Here is a 20425-nt window from a genome sequence, read left to right on the forward strand (position 1 = left end):
GCTAAGTTATAATCAATGAGAGAAAAAAACCCTGCTGCCACCAGATGGGTTATTCTTTTTATCAGCTATCAGTCAATGGTTGCAATATATATATATATATATATATATATATATATATATATATATATATATATAGAACTTCACATACACGGTTTTTGTTTCAAAACAATGTACATGTATGTGAAGTTCTGTATTTAATACATACATGTACCTTATTTTATTTTTACAAAAGTGTTTTTTAATTTCTTAAATCTACTAATAAATCCTCCTTTCATGGATTTATTTAACATTAAGAATCATCCTCTGCAACAATATTGTGTAATGTTTCAAATACGATGTGATGTAATTTGTAAATCAAACATGACCTAAGTAATAAACAAGGTACTAATACAGTAAAAATAAAAAGAGAATCCCCCATTTACAAGTTCCGGTCCAGATCGCACATCCGTGTGATACAAGATAAATTTATCTCACAGTTTGAAAATGTCTTTGTCACTTTAGTAAGATTGATGAAGTACTAGTATGTAACATAAAATAGGATATCACATTGCTACACTACAGCCACTGTCACTTGATGAACTAGCCATGGAAAGAAATGTTTTATTTAACGACACACTCAACACATTTTATTTACGGTTATATGGCGTCGGACATATGGTTAAGGACCACACAGATATTGAGAGAGGAAACCCACTGTCACCACTTCATGGGCTACTCTTTTTCAATTAGCAGCAAGGGATCTTTTATATGCGCCATCCCACAGACAGGATAACACATACCACTGCCTTTGATATACCAGTCGTGGTGCACTGGCTGGAGCGAGAAATAGCCCAATGGGCCCACCGATGGGGATCGATCCCAGACCGACTGCGCATCAAGTGAATGCTTTACTACTGGGCTACGTCCCGCCCCAGTCATGGAAGGAACCATGGAGCAATGCTTGTAATGCTCTATTACTGACCTACAACACTAGAACAAGCAACAATTTGCTAATATTTTCCTTTTGGATATTACCCAGCTAACTTTGACATCATTTATTTTCATTTAGAAATCCATTATATTTAATATTACGACAAAAAAAAGGAAAGAAAATACTGACCTGTATTTAAAATGGTTAAATACCTGATGTTGTCATATCTAACTCATACATGTAACATGTTTTACTATGTACATGTCAATGTTTTTCACTAGATGCTGCTAACATCAGATGAGAACTAAAACATTAAAAAATGTTGGTTCTTTTATGACAGACATGATTTGGTTAACAATACAAATGTTAAACTTTTGTTTTTTGTTTTTTGGTATGAAAACCCCCACAAAACCCCCTCAAAACAACAACCATCAAATTTACTGATACCAATATCAATCTTACCTGTATTAATAAATGCGTATCTAACCGGAAGTTATAATCTCCAAACATGATGAGGGGCACTTTGTCATATTTATCAGTTTCAAACCTGTAATGAATAAACAGAAGCATTGTGGATACATTTTTCCTAAATATACAACTTATTTTATTTGAAACTCCAGTTTTACTGTCCTTTAATTTCTTATCATACTAATGGAAAAGTGTGTTTTAGTTGTTTATTTTCTTTTTTTTTACATCCAATTATGATTCATGCATGATATCCTGGGAACACCTCAGCTACAGGGCATCACAACAGTCTATTTATGACAGCAGGTTAATACTGTAAATCATTAAATTAATGCCGGATCTTTTCAGTCCAATCTAATTAAAATTAGCTCCACTATTACATGTGGATCTAACACCAGCCAGTTGGAGCTCATGTCCACCAATCAAAACCTTACTTGCAGAATCCTGCCAGTGATTTAAAAATAATTTGAAAATATTCCGAATTATCCTGAGGGTATACGACATGTTTCGTGTGAATTACAAATGCCTTAAAACATGTTTTATTTTATAAAATAAATAATTTTTAATGTAAAATTGAAGACTGATAACTCACCCCATATGTATTGGTATGGTTCGCTGTACTGCGGCCACTAAAATAGACTCGCCTGATATTTTTAGAATTTGTATGCTCCCAAATAACGTTATAAAAGGCGAAGTGTGATTGGTCAATATTTAAATTATTATTTACAGACGAAATGTTACCTGGACATTGGGGACTATGCAGTGTTAGCAATCCGATTAAAATTAGTTCTACTGGTCTAAATAAGGCATTCGTAATTCAAATGAAACATATCGTATACCCTCAGGATAATTCGGAATGTTTTTAAATTATTTTTAAATCACTGGCAGGATTCTTCAAGTAAGATTTTGATTGGTGGACATGAGCTCCAACTGGCTGGTGTTAGATCCACATGTAATAGTGGAGCTAATTTTAATTAGATTGTTTTCAGTCTAGACTTCCTTCAATATTGAATGCAATATGCAATTTGTAAGATGTATCCATGATGTTAAAAGTCTCACTCTTATTAGCGTTGAGTCTAGACTGTAATAAAAGTTTTATAAGCATAGAACCCAGGGGTCTCACTACATGTCATAAGCAATGGCGGGCCTGTCATCTCTTAAGACTAATTTCCAATACGCCCGCCATCCATTGGCAGCGATAGTAATATCCGCCATCCATTTATTTAGGTCGCCATCCAAAATCACAAGTCATGCCATCGTCTTGAACTACCAGAGTACTCAGGTTCATCGTTGTTTACAAGACATTTTTGAAGTAGGGCAACGACCCCAGTATTCGACCACTTAAGAAAGAAAGGATTATAACATGTTCATTTTATTGGCATTTGCTAATATTTGTTTTTCTTCGTATATACTTACTGGCAATGATATTCATTGAATAGACCCAATTTTTGTTCATGCGGTATACGCCGACTAGAGTAGCTTTGCATGCCGCAAGGAACAGTATGCAGTATTCGACCAGCTGACCCAGTATTCGACCACTTTCTAATTAACTAATAAAACTAAACTTTGAAGTTTATTTCATAGTAAATGCAGCACATATCAAACAATTAAATCCAAAAACTGTTGATTTTAACAACTAACACATATTCATGCATTTATGCACGCACGCACATGCTTATAAACACATTCACACACGCACTATTACTTTCTGATAAACCGTCTCTTTGGTCCTATCTCAATTTACAAATAATGATATTAGACTGAAAAAAAATAATCGTGTAAGTCCTGACAAACAGCACCGAAAGACATAAACGTAGTAAATTTGTGGTTCTTGGGAGTTTATTTTGGGAATGTATCCTCATGCTTTTCTACTGGTCGAATACTGGGGCAACCCTCTCTATCATATGTCATTATTTGATCACATGGTGACGTGATCGAAATTATGACTGAGGTCACATTGCATTGCCAGCTTCATTTGATTATAAATAAAAACATTAAAGACAATTTCAAAGATTTCAAATGGATTAAAACTATTGCAAATGTTCACAGGATGTTGGATGGTGTAATAGCATGCTATAAAAATGGCTGATGTTCATATTATTATTATAGCCGATGAATATCTACTTACTTTCATTCACATGGTTATCGTCTGCTATTGCATTTCCGGAAGAAAGAATGTTCACCCTGTTGCGCATGTTAAAAATACGTTGGGAAAATCTATATACTATTCAGTTTAAACGAGTATGGTAATTAATTAAATACACTGGTTGAATACTGGGTACTGGTCGAATACTGGGGTCACTGCCCTACTTGTACCCTGCAAATCTTAGGTACCATCCCTTCCTATTAGTGGAACCAGCTCTATCGATTCCCTCCATCCCTTTCCTGAATACTGGAGAGACCACTGGAACCTGCTTCTCAATTTGTAGTTTTTGCTTCAAGATCAAAATCTGAGAAGCAAAGATTGTTTCCCAATCCAAAAGATAAAATTTTGAGCCTTGGGACACACTATAAACTACTAAAGCAGACCCGAGGCTGATAGGTACTGGGTTCATATCCCACCTAAGGCAATGGGCGATAGTTCATGCCAGTACTGGCTCCAACCCAGAGTGAGTGGACTGCTAGGCTCAATGGGTAAAGCTACATATACAGTTTCACCCACTTTACGGGTGCGATTATGTGTGCCTCCCAGGTGTATGACCCCACATGGGGATACACTGCAGGTTCTGTGTACCCCAGGCTTGGGTTATACCAACTCGACATAGTACAACTGACAACAAGCGTGGAGCACAGCCCTGTCAAATAGTCCCAAACCAAAATGTATATACTACGGTTTTACCATTCATCTCATCATCATTCATGTTTGTAATGTCCAAAAACAAAAAATGTCTTTGTTTCTGTGGTTCGGATCCCAGTCGAGGCATGGGCTTTTTAATCCAGATACCGACTCCAAACCCTGAGTGAGTGCTCCGCAAGGCTCAATGGGTAGGTGTAAACCACTTGCACCGACCAGTGATCCATAACTGGTTCAACAAAGGCCATGGTTTGTGCTACCCTGCCTGTGGGAAACGCAAATAAAAGATCCCTTGCTGCTAATCGGAAGAGTAGCCCATGTAGTGGCGACAGCGGGTTTCCTCTCAAAATCTGTGTGGTCCGTAACCATATGTCTGATGCCATATAACCGTAAATAAAATGTGTTGAGTGCGTCGTTAAATAAAACATTTCTTTCTTGTTTCTGTGTTAAATGTTTATGGCATTTAAAAAAACAACTACTAAAGCAGACTGGTCATTTTGCATTAGTAAATGCTGTCATAATATGGTGTGGCGAGACTTCAGCTTTACGGACTGTGCTATACAGAGGCTGGTTACGCAGATGTTTGTAGTTTGTGAAGTCACCTACCTCTGTAGTGTGTGCAACAAGGCCTGCTGTCTGTTACCACTGTACACGGAAGGACTCTGCAAAACAAAACACACACATACATAGAAAACATTATCCAGTATAGTATTGTATGTGTGGCAATGAACCAGTGAGTATGAGACTACTATATCCAAGTGATTAAACACACAATCTATATAAACAAGACATTACATGGTAAATATACATTTACTTGTTGTATCTACTGCATGGTGCACAAGATGCGGAAAAAATTTACCAAAACTTTTCACCATAAAGGAATGAAAAATGAAATAAAGACAGAAAATGAAGAAAAGGAAGAGAAGGAAGAGAAAGGAAGAGAAAGGAAGATAAGGGAAGAAAGTAAAGGCAATGAAGGGAAGGGAAGGGAAGGGAAGGAAAGAAAGGAAAGGGAAAGAAGGGAAGGGAAGGAAGAAAGGGAAGGGAGGAAGGAAGAAGGTGAAAAGAAGTGAAGAAAGGGATGGAAGGTGAGAAAAGGAAGGGAAACGAGGGAAGGACGGGAAGGATGGGAAGGGAAGGAAAGTGAATGGAATGGATTGGCAATTTAAGTGAAGTGGAATGGGAAGGAATGGAACAAAATAATTGGAACAAGAGGGAAAAGAATGTTTGTCCACCAACTCACATTATTCAGTTAATGGATAATAGATGTCTAAGATCAGGTAATTCACTAACTGTAATGACTGATCTAGAAAATGAAACATAAAACCCCAACAAAACATCTATACTGAACAAAAAAAGAAACTTCCGATTTGTACATATAGTATTTGTTGTGTTAAAGAATTCATTGTGTAATAAAATTATATAGGTAGTATTAGCCTTGAGCTGTATTATCAGGATTCATGAATTTTATCGATTATTTTTGCACTGTTAATCGTCGACAACGTGAAATTCAATTTGCACGTGCATGCATGGTTCGACATGTCCCGTGTAGTATTCGGTCAATCTGTTTTACCTGTCTTACTGACATTGTTGTCAAGTTAACGAAAACGCTTCAAAATTTGTAAAAAAATTAATGTTTTTTACATTGTAGCATTTTTAGTATGCCAAGAATACCCAGTAATTTACGTGAACGGGCGATTGGCATGCTTGATGCTGGCATGTCGACAGAAGACGTTGCAAGGCATGTTGGGAATTCTAGTCGAGCAATACGAAATCTTCGACGTCCGTGTATTACGCGTGGTCAAGACCGCTATATCATGAACACGCATTTGCGCAATCGATTCCAAACTGCCACTGCTACTGCTGCTAACACACCTGGGCTTCATAATAACTGAATCAGTGGGCAAACTGTTCGTAATCGTCTGCGGGAGAACGGTTTACATGCACGACGTCCTTGTCTAAATCGTCTTAATTGGGCACGTGTACACACTCGTTGGATACGGCGACGCTGGAATACCGTTCTTTTTTCGGATGAATCCAGATTTTCTTTACAACGTGGTGATGGCAGGGTGCGCGTCTACCGTAGGAGAAATGAACGCTATGCTAACTGTTGTGTTCTTGAATGAGATCGTTTCAGGGGTGGGGGTTCTGTCATGGTCTGGGCAGCCATTGCCCATGGTTATCGTTCACCACTAGTCGTCATTGATGGCAATTTAAATGCTCAATGTTACCGCGATGACATTCTCACTCATCATGTCATTCCTCTGTTCCATAACAACACCAACATATCAATTTTTCAGCATGATAATGCCATCTCTCATACAGCTAGAGACACTGTAAATTTTCTTAGGACAAATAACATTGATTTCATTGTGACTGCATGGCCCGCTAAAAGTCCTGATCTCAACCCCATCGAGCATGTCTGGGATAGTCTGGACAGACGTTTGAGGCATCGTCCCAACCCACCCGCTAACGTCAACGAACTTCGTCAAGCGTTCATTCAGGAATGGAACAATATTCCACAGGCAGAAATCAACACTTTAGTCAATTCTATGCGCCTGCGATGCACTGCAGTGGTCAATTCAAGAGGTGGTCATACCTGTTATTAAGTGGGTGGGATTTTTTTTAACCCCTACCACACTTGGTCAAAATTTCTCCCAGTTTCTGTTAACCTATGGCCATGATTTTTGCACCAAACAATGCATCATGGAACACTCTTTAAATGCATATATAACAATTATTCCCCAGGTTTGTTTTCATGAAGTTATGTTCAAGCAAAGTTAGCAGAAGTTTCTTATTTTGTTCAGTATATGTCCCATAGGCTTCACCTACTCAGCATTAACCAAATAGCACTGACTGGAAAACGAAATAAACCCAAAGAATTCACATAGTGGAACGATGGAAAGTGTGTGTGTGTGTATGTATGCGTGTGTGTGTGTGTGTGTCTGTGTGTGTATGTATGTGTGTGTGTATGTGTGTGTGTATGTATGTGTGAGTGTGTGTCTGTGTATGTATGTGTGTATGTCTGTATGTATGTGTGTGTGTGTCTGTGTGTGTATGTATGTATGTGTGTGTGTATGTGTGTGTCTGTGTGTGTGTGTGTGTGTGTGTGTCTGTGTCTGTGTGTGTGTGTGTGCGCGTGGGTGTCTGTACATGTGTGTGTGTGTGTGTGTGTGTGTGTGTGTGTGTGTGTTGGGTTGTGGTGGTAGGGTTGAGCACATCTCAGATCTCAAACTGAGATACATTCTGTGCCACTACTGATCTTTTGAAATGATGAAACCATAACAGGATGGTATAACTGTCTATGGGACCTTAACATAATGGTGTATAACTTTCTGTAGATATAGGACCTTATGGATAGAGAGTTTTTAAATGATGACACAGACAGTAACAGAAATCAGAATACAAATAGATAAAAAAACCCAACCTAATGACCACCCCAGTACTAAGACCACTCCTGTACTAAGACCACCCCAATATAAAGACCAATGTTTTAAAGACCGGAATATTTCCTTATTATTTTATAGTAAAACTACCTCAGTAGTAAGACCACCCCACTATTACAGATTACGACCAGTAAAGTCAGACCCAATGGTCAATTTCTGTGCATCTGGACCCCACAAATGTGACCACAGCACTTACTTGTCACGTCACAAAAGCGATAAACAATAAATAACGTGGTAACACCTTGACTAGTTTTCCACAGTATGATGTTAATGTTTATTGCAGGTATATGTGTTGCTCAAACTAACAATTAAATAGTCTTATATTTAAATTTACCGGCCTCGGTAGCGTCGTGGTAGGCCATCGGTCTACAGGCTGGTAGGTACTGGGTTCGGATCCCAGTCGAGGCATGGGATTTTTAATCCAGATACCGACTCCAAACCCTGAGTGAGTGCTCCGCAAGGCTCAATGGGTAGGTGTAAACCACTTGCACCGACCAGTGATCCATAACTGGTTCAACAAAGGCCATGGTTTGTGCTATCCTGCCTGTCGGAAGTGCAAATAAAAGATCCCTTGCTGCTAATCGGAAGAGTAGCCCATGTAGTGGCGACATTGGGTTTCCTCTCAAAATCTGTGTGGTCCTTAACCATATGTCTGACGCCATATAACCGTAAATAAAATGTGTTGAGTGTGTCGTTAAATAAAACTTTTTTTTATTTATTTTTATATTTAAATTTAATTTTATTTCATTGGAAAGACAAAGGTATTACTTTCGATCTAGAAAGTCATAGTTAATTTCTGGAAGGTACAGTCATTTTATTGTATAACTTGCCCACAATAATGTTGAAAAGTAACAGTTACACAGAGTAACATGGTTTTTTTTAATGAAAACAAATGCTATACCATCCTAGTACTTTTATTTCACACACAGAAAGTAACAAGGAAGGAAGGAAATGTTTTATTTAACGATGCACTCAACACATTTTATTTACGGTTATATGGCGTCAGACATATGGTTAATGACCACACAGATATTGAAGGAGGAAACCCGCTGTCGCCACTTCATGGGATCTTTTATATACACCATCCCATAGACAGGATAGCACATACCATGGCCTTTGATGTACCAATCATGGTGAACTGGCTGGAGCAAGAAATAGCCCAATGGGCCCACTGATGGGGATCGATCCCAAACCGACTGGGCATCAAGCGAGCGCTTTACCACTGGGCTACGTCTCGCCCCCAGAAAGTAACAATAAATGCCACGATTAACTGCAATCAGTGAAGTGAGACAGACTACATGTGTTTGTATTACCTTTGGGGCAGTCGACATCCTAAAACATCAAGAGGATGTCATTTGTCCAGACGGTTGTTATTGTGTAATAATTAAGAAAAAGAACGGGTCCTGGCTCACAAATACCTGAAGCAGGTTTGACACTTGATTATTCTTGCATTTCAATGTAAATGTTAATAAACCATCATCGCCAAGTAATTTTATCAGTTCACACATTACTGATGGCAACCGAAAAGGAGGCTGTGATGTAAAATTCACAATCAATATTTTGAATGATAAAGTTGACAGTTCGGTATTAGGACCAACCCACTATTAAAACCAATTAGAGAAAGTCCCGCCAAAGGTCGTAATAGCGTGGTTTCATTGTAGTTACAAATAGCTTCCCTGTGTCATCCATAACCATGCCAGTCTGGCAATCTAAAATGCCAATACGAATGAAAGGACTTCCAATGTTTTTATGGTTGACACTACTTTAAAGGGACATCCCTGAATTTGCTGCAATTTTTAAGATGTTATCAACTAACAGACTTTTTAATGATTGTAATTACATATGAAATAAATTTTTCTGCATAAAATATTAGTGGCTGCATATTAAACGTGTTTCTGAACGTTCTAATATTTGTACTAGGTTAAATTTCATTTTATTCCCTAAAACTTTTCTTTTTTTCGTATGTACAAAATTATTTGAAGACAAAATCCAGTTTGGGCTTCTTACAAATACTGAGATGACCAGAAACACATTGAATATACAGACATTGATATTCTAAACAAGAAAATATATTTAATATGAAAATGTAATCGTAGAAATATTTTATTAGTCGGAAACATCTTACAATGCAGCAAACTCAGGGATGTCCCTTTAACCGTGGGAGATTATTGTAGAGTAAACATTGTTTTAACCAATTTTAAAACCGACAACTGTTTTTATAAGTTAAGATATTAGAACTGATGCATTATTTTCCCTGTTTTCGAAGAATTTCATGTATATTTAATGACACCAGACAACTGCCTAACAGAGACGTAATTGACTAAATCAAATAAATCAAATCACCTCCACACACAGACTACCCAGTATCTATTGTGTTTTTAACTAACGATAATAGCAACACAATGTCTAGAGACATGAGAGAAGAAACCTGCTGCTGTCAGACTAATCTTATTATTGATCTACCAGTGGAAAGGCACCAGATGAAATAGAAAGCAATAAAGTGGGTCTACTGGATTGGGAGTGGGGAGTTAACAAGATTTAAATCTGCCAGAAATTAATCTCAAGGTAAGTAATAAAAACAAAACAGACCATAAGTGCTGCCTACAAAGGTGGTTATGGGTTTAAAATGTTTCAAAATTGGACACTGCATTTTGACAAATTTTCAACAGTTCTCTTATCATCGTCTATCTAAAAAATTATAATTGTGATCTTTATTTTAATTTCCAAGATTTTAAGGTATGTATTTTTACTGTCCATAGCCTCTGGCAGAAACCCTGGTTATAGGCAAGAGTATTAATGCCTAACCATCTGCATTACATGCATGTGCTGAACTCATGAATCACACCAGAACCAAGTGAAGACCATAAACAAATAATCAATTAAAAAGTGTTTAAGCAGCACTTAATCTTTAGAAGAGAGACTTGCCAGAAGAGATGATGGCAGCCATTTACATGTTAAGTAGTTCAAGTTGGTAGACGAGGCAAAAGGTGCTGTTTATCTTAAAAGGAAAAGCTGGTTTTAAAAAGAAGGAAAAAACAACAAAAAACAAACCCAAAACCCACACAACAAACCCCATAACAAACACTTGTACATACTCCCCCCACCCTCACACACACTGTTCATTTGGTGTAATTATCTTAGTTAAAAGAAACAGTTTACATCCTTAGATACATGCATATCAAAAGTCTTTTCCACTTTCATTACATTTAGTACAAGAATTCCCATTGCTTCAAAGCTATCAGTCATTTAACGTTATCACATGTTCCAAGGAATAAGAGAAGAAACCTACTTAACCTTTTGAGTACCGCAGGCGAGATATCTCGCCCGACGTCACGTCAGTCGACATACTGTACACTGTATACAGTGCATTCCCCAATTCATATTTCCCACCGTTTTGTATACGACACTCACCGGAAACGGAAATATAATAAAAGAAAAAAGATTTTTTTCCAAAATAGTGGCTTTTGTTTTGATTTTTTCAATGGAAAATACCTTGAAATTTTGAGTTCAGAAAGTGGTTTTTGGCAAGTATTTTCGCTTGACAACAATGGCGGCATGTCGCCTTCATTTTCAGGGATCGATAGCTGATAGTGACAGCTAATTTGATAATAAATTTGATCGTTTTACCAACAACGAAAATTACCAAATATTGCAATATGGTCAGAAAACCACTGTTATTGGGAATAATGGACATAAATACTGGACAGCTGGCCACAAATGCCCGCAAGTAAACGCAACTTTTTCGATTTTTTCCTTAATTTTAACCACCATTAGCTGATCTAAAAATAATAAAAATTACAAAAAAACCCACGAAAATAATACTTACCGATTCATATATGAACTTTATTTCATGTATTTATAAAACATTTAAGTGAATATATGTGAGTAAAAATTATAAACTTGTACCCACTCAACTTAGTTTTTGTTAAAAATTAATCCAGTAGTCTAAAGGTTAAGTAAATCCTTAGTATTAGCAGCACATGTTTTGTTTGTTTTGTTTAATGACACCACTAGATTTCATAATCATGAACTACTGCCTAGGACTGGATATCAAACATTGTGACATGTGATTTTACTGGAAAAAGCTACATTTTCCCATTAGCAACAAGGAATCTTTAACATGCACTTGCCACATATCATGACCGTTAATATATCAGGCACTGGCTAGGAAAAACTAGCAGCAAGGGATCTTTTACATATATACCGGCCTCGGTGGCGTAGTGGTTAGGCCATCGGTCTACAGGCTGGTAGGTACTGGGTTCGGATCCCCGTCGAGGCATGGGATTTTTAATCCAGATACCGACTCCAAACCCTGAGTGAGTGCTCCACAAGGCTCAATGGGTAGGTGTAAACCACTTGCACCGACCAGTGATCCATAACTGGTTCAACAAAGGCCATGGTTTGTGCTATCCTGCCTGGGAAGCGCAAATAAAAGATCCCTTGCTGCCTGTCGTAAAAGAGTAGCCTATGTGGCGACAGCGGGTTTCCTCTAAAAAAATCTGTGTGGTCCTTAACCATATGTTTGACGCCATATAACCATAAATAAAATGTGTTGAGTGCGTCGTTAAATAAAACACTTCTTTCTTTCTTTTTTCTTTTACATATAACAGCTTTTATGCTAATTCACAAAACAAGTAAGGAAATATTTTATTTAACGACACACTTAACACATTATATTTACACTTATATGGCATCAGACATATGGTTAAGGACCACACAGATATTGAGAAAGGAAACCCGCTGTCGCCACTTCATGGGCTCTTTTCGATTAGCAGCAAGGGATCTTTTATATGCACCATCGCACAGACAGTATAACACATACCACAGCCTTTGATGTACCAGTCGTGGTACACTGGCTGAGTGAGAAATAGCCCAATGGGCCCACCGACGGGGATCGATCCCAGACCGACGACACATCAAGCGAATGCTTTACCACTGGGCTACGTCCCGCCCTTCACAAAACAGTAACTGGAACTAAAAAGAACAATGACTGTCCATTCTCAGGCAAACTAGACTCAATCTTTTCACTAGGTGAGTTCTCTCCCACCGAATTATGTCCCTCTCAATAGAAAATTGTAGCAGATTTAGATACATATACTCACGGATTGCATGGCAATGATATTTGAAGCATCATGGAACAGGTGAATATTGACCAGATCAAAAATACTGAAAACAAAATAATAAAGATCAAAACAATGGCGGATCAGCTGTAATATTGTGTAACAACCACACCCACACAGCACTTGGAATTTGCAACAGCAAAAAGCTGAACACTGCATAATAGATCTGCAACATGCAACAGCACTTTTAACATTATGGGGTACTTACTTTGTTATTATCTGACTGTACTAAATTGCCTCGCCTGGATGATCTGAATTCCAAGGGCTACACATCGCATGCATGCATACACACACACGCACACACACACACACTCACTCACAAATGTGCACAGACACATACACACACTCACACAGATACATACATGCGCGCACACACACACACACACAAGACATACACACACAAGACATACACACACAGATACATGCACACACAGATAGACACACACACACACACACAAAACAGACAAGATACACAATAGACAGACACACAAACATAGTATTGCACACACAGATATACACACATGCACAACAGATACAAACACCACACACACAGAAACACACACACACACACACAGACACATACATACAGATACACACACACAAAACACACAGACACACACAATAGACAGACACACAAACTTAGTATTGCACACACATATGCACACACACACACGCACAACAGATACACACACCACACACACAGATACACACCAGATGCACCACGCACACACACACAACGACATCCCAGCATGTACCTATTTACCTACCTGCCTACATAAAGCCAGCCCGAAATAGATTTTCTCATTTCTTAACGAGTTACATGGATGAACTGAGAGCTATGTATTTAAGTGTAATACCTCTTAGGAGAAATTAAAGCAAGGCTCGTAAGATGAATTATGGACAGAGGCAGTCTAAATTAGTCGAAAATATCCAACAAACTAGGTGCACTTCTTTGTCTTTTTATCATAATTAGGTTTCTTCTTTCTAATGTCATACACAACTCACAACTGAAAGCAAGCACTATACGAGAGATATTTTGACACTTCAAAGAGAATAATCTTGTGTGTAGGTAATTCAAGCAATGAAAATGCTAACAAAACATGGAAATTACATTTACTACAACTTCTAGAAAAAACTAAAATAACCCAGTGTATCTGCTTTGTGTTATTCAACTAACAAATACGCTAGCCAATGTGGTAACCATACTATTTCAACCTCCAGAGAAAGTATTAAATGTAGATCTGCTTTATGTTACTGAACTAAAAAAAAACCCACTGTTTAACACATAAAAAAAAAAAAATATAAAAAAAAAAAAAAGAGAAAAAATAAAAAGAAGTCTTGTCCACACGGAATACTACATTATTTCATCATGGTGAAATAGAATTTCCTAATTGGCAAGCTAGCACCATAAATAAATGCAGAGGTCTGCAAGGAAATATAGTGAGCAAATTTATTCATGATTCCAAACAATTCTGCAAGTATTCCCAGGATGTATGCAGACATGTAATTCGGTACGAACTGGGAATTGACACTTAACCTTATTTACATGTACGACTGACTATGTTGATACACGCGGGTCTTTCATGGTTTCAACTAGACCCCAAAAGTATTAGTAACTCGGCAAACTGATCAGAAACTTTACAGCCGACTTCAAAATTTCAATTAGCCTACAGTCAAAATGGTAGTAGATGGGCAAAACAAATACCACCACAAACCCCGGGCCCCATACACACTATTCTTCATGGCTTTTCGATGAATTAATAATAAAATATATTTGCCGAACTCAGCTTTAATTCTCATTGGACAATATGATAAAGGGAATTCAGTGGTATTCAGTAGGTTTTAGCACATCATCAGTGAATGGAATAAGAACTGGAGAAAGGTTATCATAGACAACATGGAATTGTTACCCTACACCAAGAGTTAACCTCAAAAATATTCTATTTCACATTCATGTTGTTTCAATTTCAAAATACAATTAAATCGGAGATATATTATAAAACAGTTGAAGAGTTGTTTTACAACACTACTAGAGCACATTGATTTATTAATCATAGGATAATGAGTGTCAAACATTTGGTAATTTTGACACATACATTGTACATATATGAGTAGCAAGTGATCCTTTATATGCACCATCCCACACAGGACAGCACATACCATGGCCTTTGATGTACACCAAATGTGGTGCACAGGCTGGAATAAGAAACAGGCCAATGGGCCCACCAATGCGGTTCAATCCTAAACTGATCACATATTAGGCGGGCACTTTACCACTGGGAAGGAAGGAAATATTTTATTTAACGACGCACTCAACACATTTTATGGCGTCGGACATACGGTTAAGGACCACACAGATATAGAGAGAGGAAACTCGATGTCGCAACTTCATGGGTTACTCTTTTCGATTAGCAGCAAGGGATTTTTTATATGCACCATCTCACAGACATTACTACTGGGATACATCCCAATCCTACCTGTATGTCAAAGAATTCATAAAAATACTCGTAAATACATTCATATTGGGGTTTCTTATTGAAACTTAACTTAAATTTAACATCAGTGAAATGCTGTTGAATATGAAAGTTTTAAAAAGATAGGTTAAAATTACCTGCATGTACATCACAATTTTGTTGATTACTTTACATTACATTAATTTAAAAAAGCTACTTTCCATGTTTACCTTTTAGTTTCCTGTTTAAACATAAAATGCATTTTGAGCTACTAGAAACACCAAAAGAAAAAGCAACAAGAAAAAAAAGAAAGAAAAAAACTACCCCCCCCCCCCCCCCCCCCCCCCCCCAACACAACACATGGATTTGCCAAAATGTATCATTTAAGCAAGAAGTTATAATTACTACAGAATATACACATACAAGTTGTATAATATACTGGTTTCAAAGGGCCATTTAATATTAAATACCATTATTTACCAATTGTTGATGCTCCATCTGGTTCTGAGGAAACCTTTTCTTGACCACTTGAACTAAAATGTAAGAACTAAGTATCAGCTGACATCTGCTATATATCTGTAAGTAACTTACAGTATATACAACCTCACAGGAACAACAATACAGCAAACATCAATACTACAAATACCATCACCCTGACAAATCGATGTACAGGTAAGTAAAGATGCTTAATTTCAGTTAGCATACATGAGATGTCATAAATATCAGAGAAATATGGGGGAGGGGAGAGATGTTTGGTTATAATGAATCATGTACATTTTAAAATTATTGGTAAACCGTTTAGGTGTCTACCTTATAACTGTCTAATGAGTGATAAAAGAAAGAAAAAAGAGAAAGAGAGAGAGGCAGAGAGACACACAGACACACACAGAGATAGTGAGAGAGAGAGAGAGAGAGAGAGAGAGAGAGAGAGAGAGAGAGAGAGAGAGAGAGAGAGAGAGAGAGAGAGAGAGAGAGAGAGAGAGAGAGAGAGGGAGAGAGAGAGAGGGAGAGAGGGAGAGGGAGAGAGACATAGATAGGAGAGATGTTAAATACAGCACACGAAATAATAGCAAAATCTGATATTAGATGAGATTTATATGAACAAAATGTGCCTTCAACAATATGAACCAACAAATCAGAATGCACACCTCTGGAAAGAAGTGTTGTGGAAACTTAGCCTTTTCCTTGACTGCAATATTTTCAATATTTCCTGATAGCACCTGCAAGAACAAAACATAATTTTGATTATTAACAAAAAACCCAGCAAACATGTAGGTCTAATATATATACAAACTAGCACCACTGTCATCTCAGTTTCACAACAATATAAAGATATTGGGCTGAATTTACAAAGCCAGCTTTTTGCCTTACACACGTGCATACATTAATAATACTTTAAAATCATCTGCATTTAAGAAAAATAGGCTCTGTAAATTCGGCCTGTACAATTTACTATTCATATTTAACAAAATAAAAATAACATACTCAGATATTACTAAATTATCCTGATTTTATTTTGCCAATTACAAAAAAAAAAAAAAAAAAAAAAAAAAATATTTCCCAGCTGTTTAAAAATACTGACTATCTCCATGATAATGGTTAATTAAATCAGTGAGTTTACAGCTGGTTGGTGCTAGTTTTGTATTCCATCATCAGCTCTAAAGTCCGATGTGAGTGCATAGCTGAGCATAGAAACTTGTGTATAAATACCACTACGATGAGCTTCCTCTCACTAAACATGCACTTAACTATTAAGTAAATGTTTGTCCCAGACAGGCAGCTCTTGAATGGCTGTATGGCCTGGACAATTAGGATAGATGCAAAAAATAATGAAAATAGAACAATTGTAACAGAATTATTCAATTAATCATCTCCTAGGTATATCTAGTTACTGACAAGCTAATGCCCCTGGACTCGGACACTTCTGATACCAGAAGAGTCGGGCCCAAAAGGTGTGTGTGTGTGTGTGTGGTGGTGGGGGGGGGGGGGGGGGGGGGGGGGGGGGGGGGGGGGGGAAGAGGGGGGGGGGGGTGGGGGGGAGGATAGAGAGAGAGGAGTGGGGGGGGGGGGGTTATACTTGAACCTTTTAAGGATATTAGGGTCAAGTAAAAAGGTTGAGCAAGTAAACTAATATTCACTTATATGATATGTGTACATGTATTATGATGAAGCAGTAAAAGATACTAAGATGAATTTTGTAAAAAACCTATTTTTACACTTATTGTCATTTTCTTCTTCTTCTGAAGACGTGCATACCTGTAGAATGTTAGCATGTCTCTTTATACTACATTCATACTATATGTGGGGCGGGACATAGCTCAGTGGTACATCGCTCGCCTGATGCACAATCGATCTATAGGATCGATTCCCGTTGGTGGGCCGATTGGACTATTTCTCGTTCCAGCCAGTGCTCCACAACTGGTGTAACAAAGGCTGTGGCATGTGCTATCCTCTCTGTGGGATGGTGCATATGAAATATCCCTAGCTGCTAATCGAAAAAGAGTAGCCCATGAAGTGGCAACAGCAGGTTTCCTCTCTCAATACCTGTCTGATCCTTAACCACATGACCGACGCCATATAACCGTAAATACAATATGCTGAGTGCGCCGTTAATAAAACATTTCCTTCCTTCCTTCATACTACACATGTGTACATATACATGTAAGATGGGGTTGGGTACTACTTGGTACTACATGCATGATATATACATACATGTAATTATGTATAGCTATTAACTTAAGAGTGAGAGGTAGGGTAATAATTAAGACTAAGTGGTGACAGGTTTATTTGCTTATACAGAAATCACAGCATTCTCAAACACTTCAGTGCAAATTTTTTCCTTTCACACCTGTGCAACAGAAAAAAAACAGAAAGAAAAAAAAAGAGAAGAGAATACCTTCCCATACCCATATACATATATGTATTTCCAGTTATAAAATAAATCACAAAATGTACCTCTCTCCCTTCCACCAGTAGAAACTTGCATTCTGAAAGAAAAAAAGAAGGAAGATTTATTACATCTTTAAAATATGAAGTGTCGAAGTAACCATATGCTAGACACCAAACACCCATAATTTAAAATGTGTTGAGATGTTATTAAAGCAATGTAATTTTTTTCCCTTTTCTAACATTACATGTAGAGAAAATATACTACCCCCCCCCCCCCCCCCCCCCAAATTTAAAAAAAAAAAAAAAATCCCGGCTTTCCAGAGATCAAACTCCGGGGCAGACATGCTCAAAACCTCTGTGGTATATGAGCATGTTAAAAACCTTACGCAACGCAACAAAAAAAACCCAGCACCAACAAGACAACACAAAAACATGATGTACATGTACATGTACATGCAGTCATTTAAGAGATGCTATTTTCATGTAACATGTGCATACACGTTTACGCTCATCCAGCTTAGTCTGAGCCGGGCTGAACAGACAGATTGTACATGGGTCAATGAATACTCAGAATACAGCGAATGCACAGTGCCTCAGTATAAGCCAATCTCAAGACCGGCCTGCAAGAACCCATGATGGCAATAAGAGCAGTCATCGCTTTCATCTGCACCAGACACAAAATCAATTCCCATTCAGGCAGCACAATGAGGAATATAACTTGTATTTATTGCTAAATCACTTGACTGCATAACGAAGACAAGGAGCCACAGATTGCCATATGCGATCGGATTTAACAATATAATTGGCAAGAATGAAAAAAAAACCCAAACCGTAACAAACAAACCCACATACAGGATATGACCACGATGTACCATTCTAGAAAAAAAAAAAGAAAAAAAAAAAAGTTTGTTTCGTTTAACAATACCAGCACAATGATTAATTAATCATAGACTATTGGATTTCAAACATTTAGTAATTCTGACTCATAGTCATAAGAAGAAATCTGCTACACTTTTCCTAATGCAGCATGGGATCTTTTATATACACTTTCCCACAGACAGGAAAGCACTTACCACGGCCTTTGACCAGTTGTGGTGCACTGGTTGAAACAAGAAAAAAACTAATCAGCTGAATGGATCAAATGAGGTGGTTCAATCCTGCGATGCAAGCAGATCAAGTGAGCACTCAACTGACTGAGCTAAATCCCCTCTACCCCCCCCCCACCCCTCCAAAAACAATCCCAAGGAGAAATGCATTCATGGCTGTCACCAGTTAACTCCTGGATTCTTTAATTTAATACTGAATATAATATGGGAAGCGACAATTACAATGTATATATGCTCATGTAAACTTATCTATTTTAATTAGTGCAACGTCAAGTGTGTAAGTACTAATTAACAATGTCATGTTAACTGATTGTGATGTATTCATGCATATCTGAACGCAATGTCTATTATCCCATGTCCACATAACACCTTCCAGCCACAATGACAACTACAGATTTTGTGTCGGAAGTGTAAGATTAGGAGATGGAATCCCCAAATATCTCGATCCTATATCACTATAAGATTCTGTCGGAATCTATACATTTTTTTTACATAATTATACAAGTTGTATTTTTAATTTAATCCTATTCATATACTTGCCTTTGTTTGACATCCAAATGGACGAGTGTATTTTTGTTCTTGGGTGTCGTTAAACATTCATTCATTCATTTTGCTTCATGTGCAGTCGGTTTGGGATTGATCCCCATCGGTGGGCCTATTACGTTATTGATCCCCATCAGTGGGCCTATTACGTTATTTCTCGTTTCAGCCAGTGCACGACTGGTATACCAAAGGCCGTGAGATGTGGTATGTGGTATCCTGTCTGTGGTGGGATGGTGCATATAAAAGATCCCTTGCTACTAATAGAAAAATGTAGCAGCTTTCTTCTCTTAAGACTGTATGTCAAAATTACCAAACGATTCACATCCAATAGCTGATGATTAATAAATCAATGTGCTCTACTGGTGTCGTTAAACAAAACAAACTTTAAACTTTTTCATTCATTCATTCATTCATTCATTCCTGAAAAAAAAATCTCCCCAAATTCAATGCCTATGTATGCATGTGTATGAGATAATTTTGCTGACACTTCATGAACGGTAATATGCATCCAGGGGATGATTACAGATCAAGTTATTCTCTGCCTTTGCACATGTCTTCTGCCAGTTGTCTAATGTATCACTTAACGAGACAGTTAAGGGCAGTAATGGGTAAACAACATGAAACAGACCAGGTTAAGAGCCAGGCAGACAGCTATCGGCAGACAGCTATCGTGGCATCTGTAGGAATAAATAGCTGGCC

General features: G+C 37.6%; 1 protein-coding gene across 2 annotated transcripts in view; it reads right to left on the minus strand.

The window, feature by feature from the left end:
• The window catches only part of LOC121383442 (inositol polyphosphate-5-phosphatase A-like), an 89690-nt gene that overhangs the window by 17019 nt on the left and 52246 nt on the right, over nucleotides 1-20425 (minus strand). For both annotated transcript variants that reach the window (XM_041513479.1, XM_041513478.1), the window contains exons 6-11: nucleotides 18144-18175; nucleotides 16337-16408; nucleotides 15669-15721; nucleotides 12718-12781; nucleotides 4776-4831; nucleotides 1373-1457 (exon numbers count right to left, since the gene is read on the minus strand). In XM_041513479.1, the coding sequence (XP_041369413.1) occupies nucleotides 1373-1457; nucleotides 4776-4831; nucleotides 12718-12781; nucleotides 15669-15721; nucleotides 16337-16408; nucleotides 18144-18175 (362 nt within the window). The remainder of the gene's footprint in view (nucleotides 1-1372; nucleotides 1458-4775; nucleotides 4832-12717; nucleotides 12782-15668; nucleotides 15722-16336; nucleotides 16409-18143; nucleotides 18176-20425) is intronic.

This window comes from Gigantopelta aegis, chromosome 10 (assembly GCF_016097555.1).
Source record: "Gigantopelta aegis isolate Gae_Host chromosome 10, Gae_host_genome, whole genome shotgun sequence".
NCBI classification, from domain to species: Eukaryota; Metazoa; Mollusca; class Gastropoda; order Neomphalida; family Peltospiridae; genus Gigantopelta; species Gigantopelta aegis.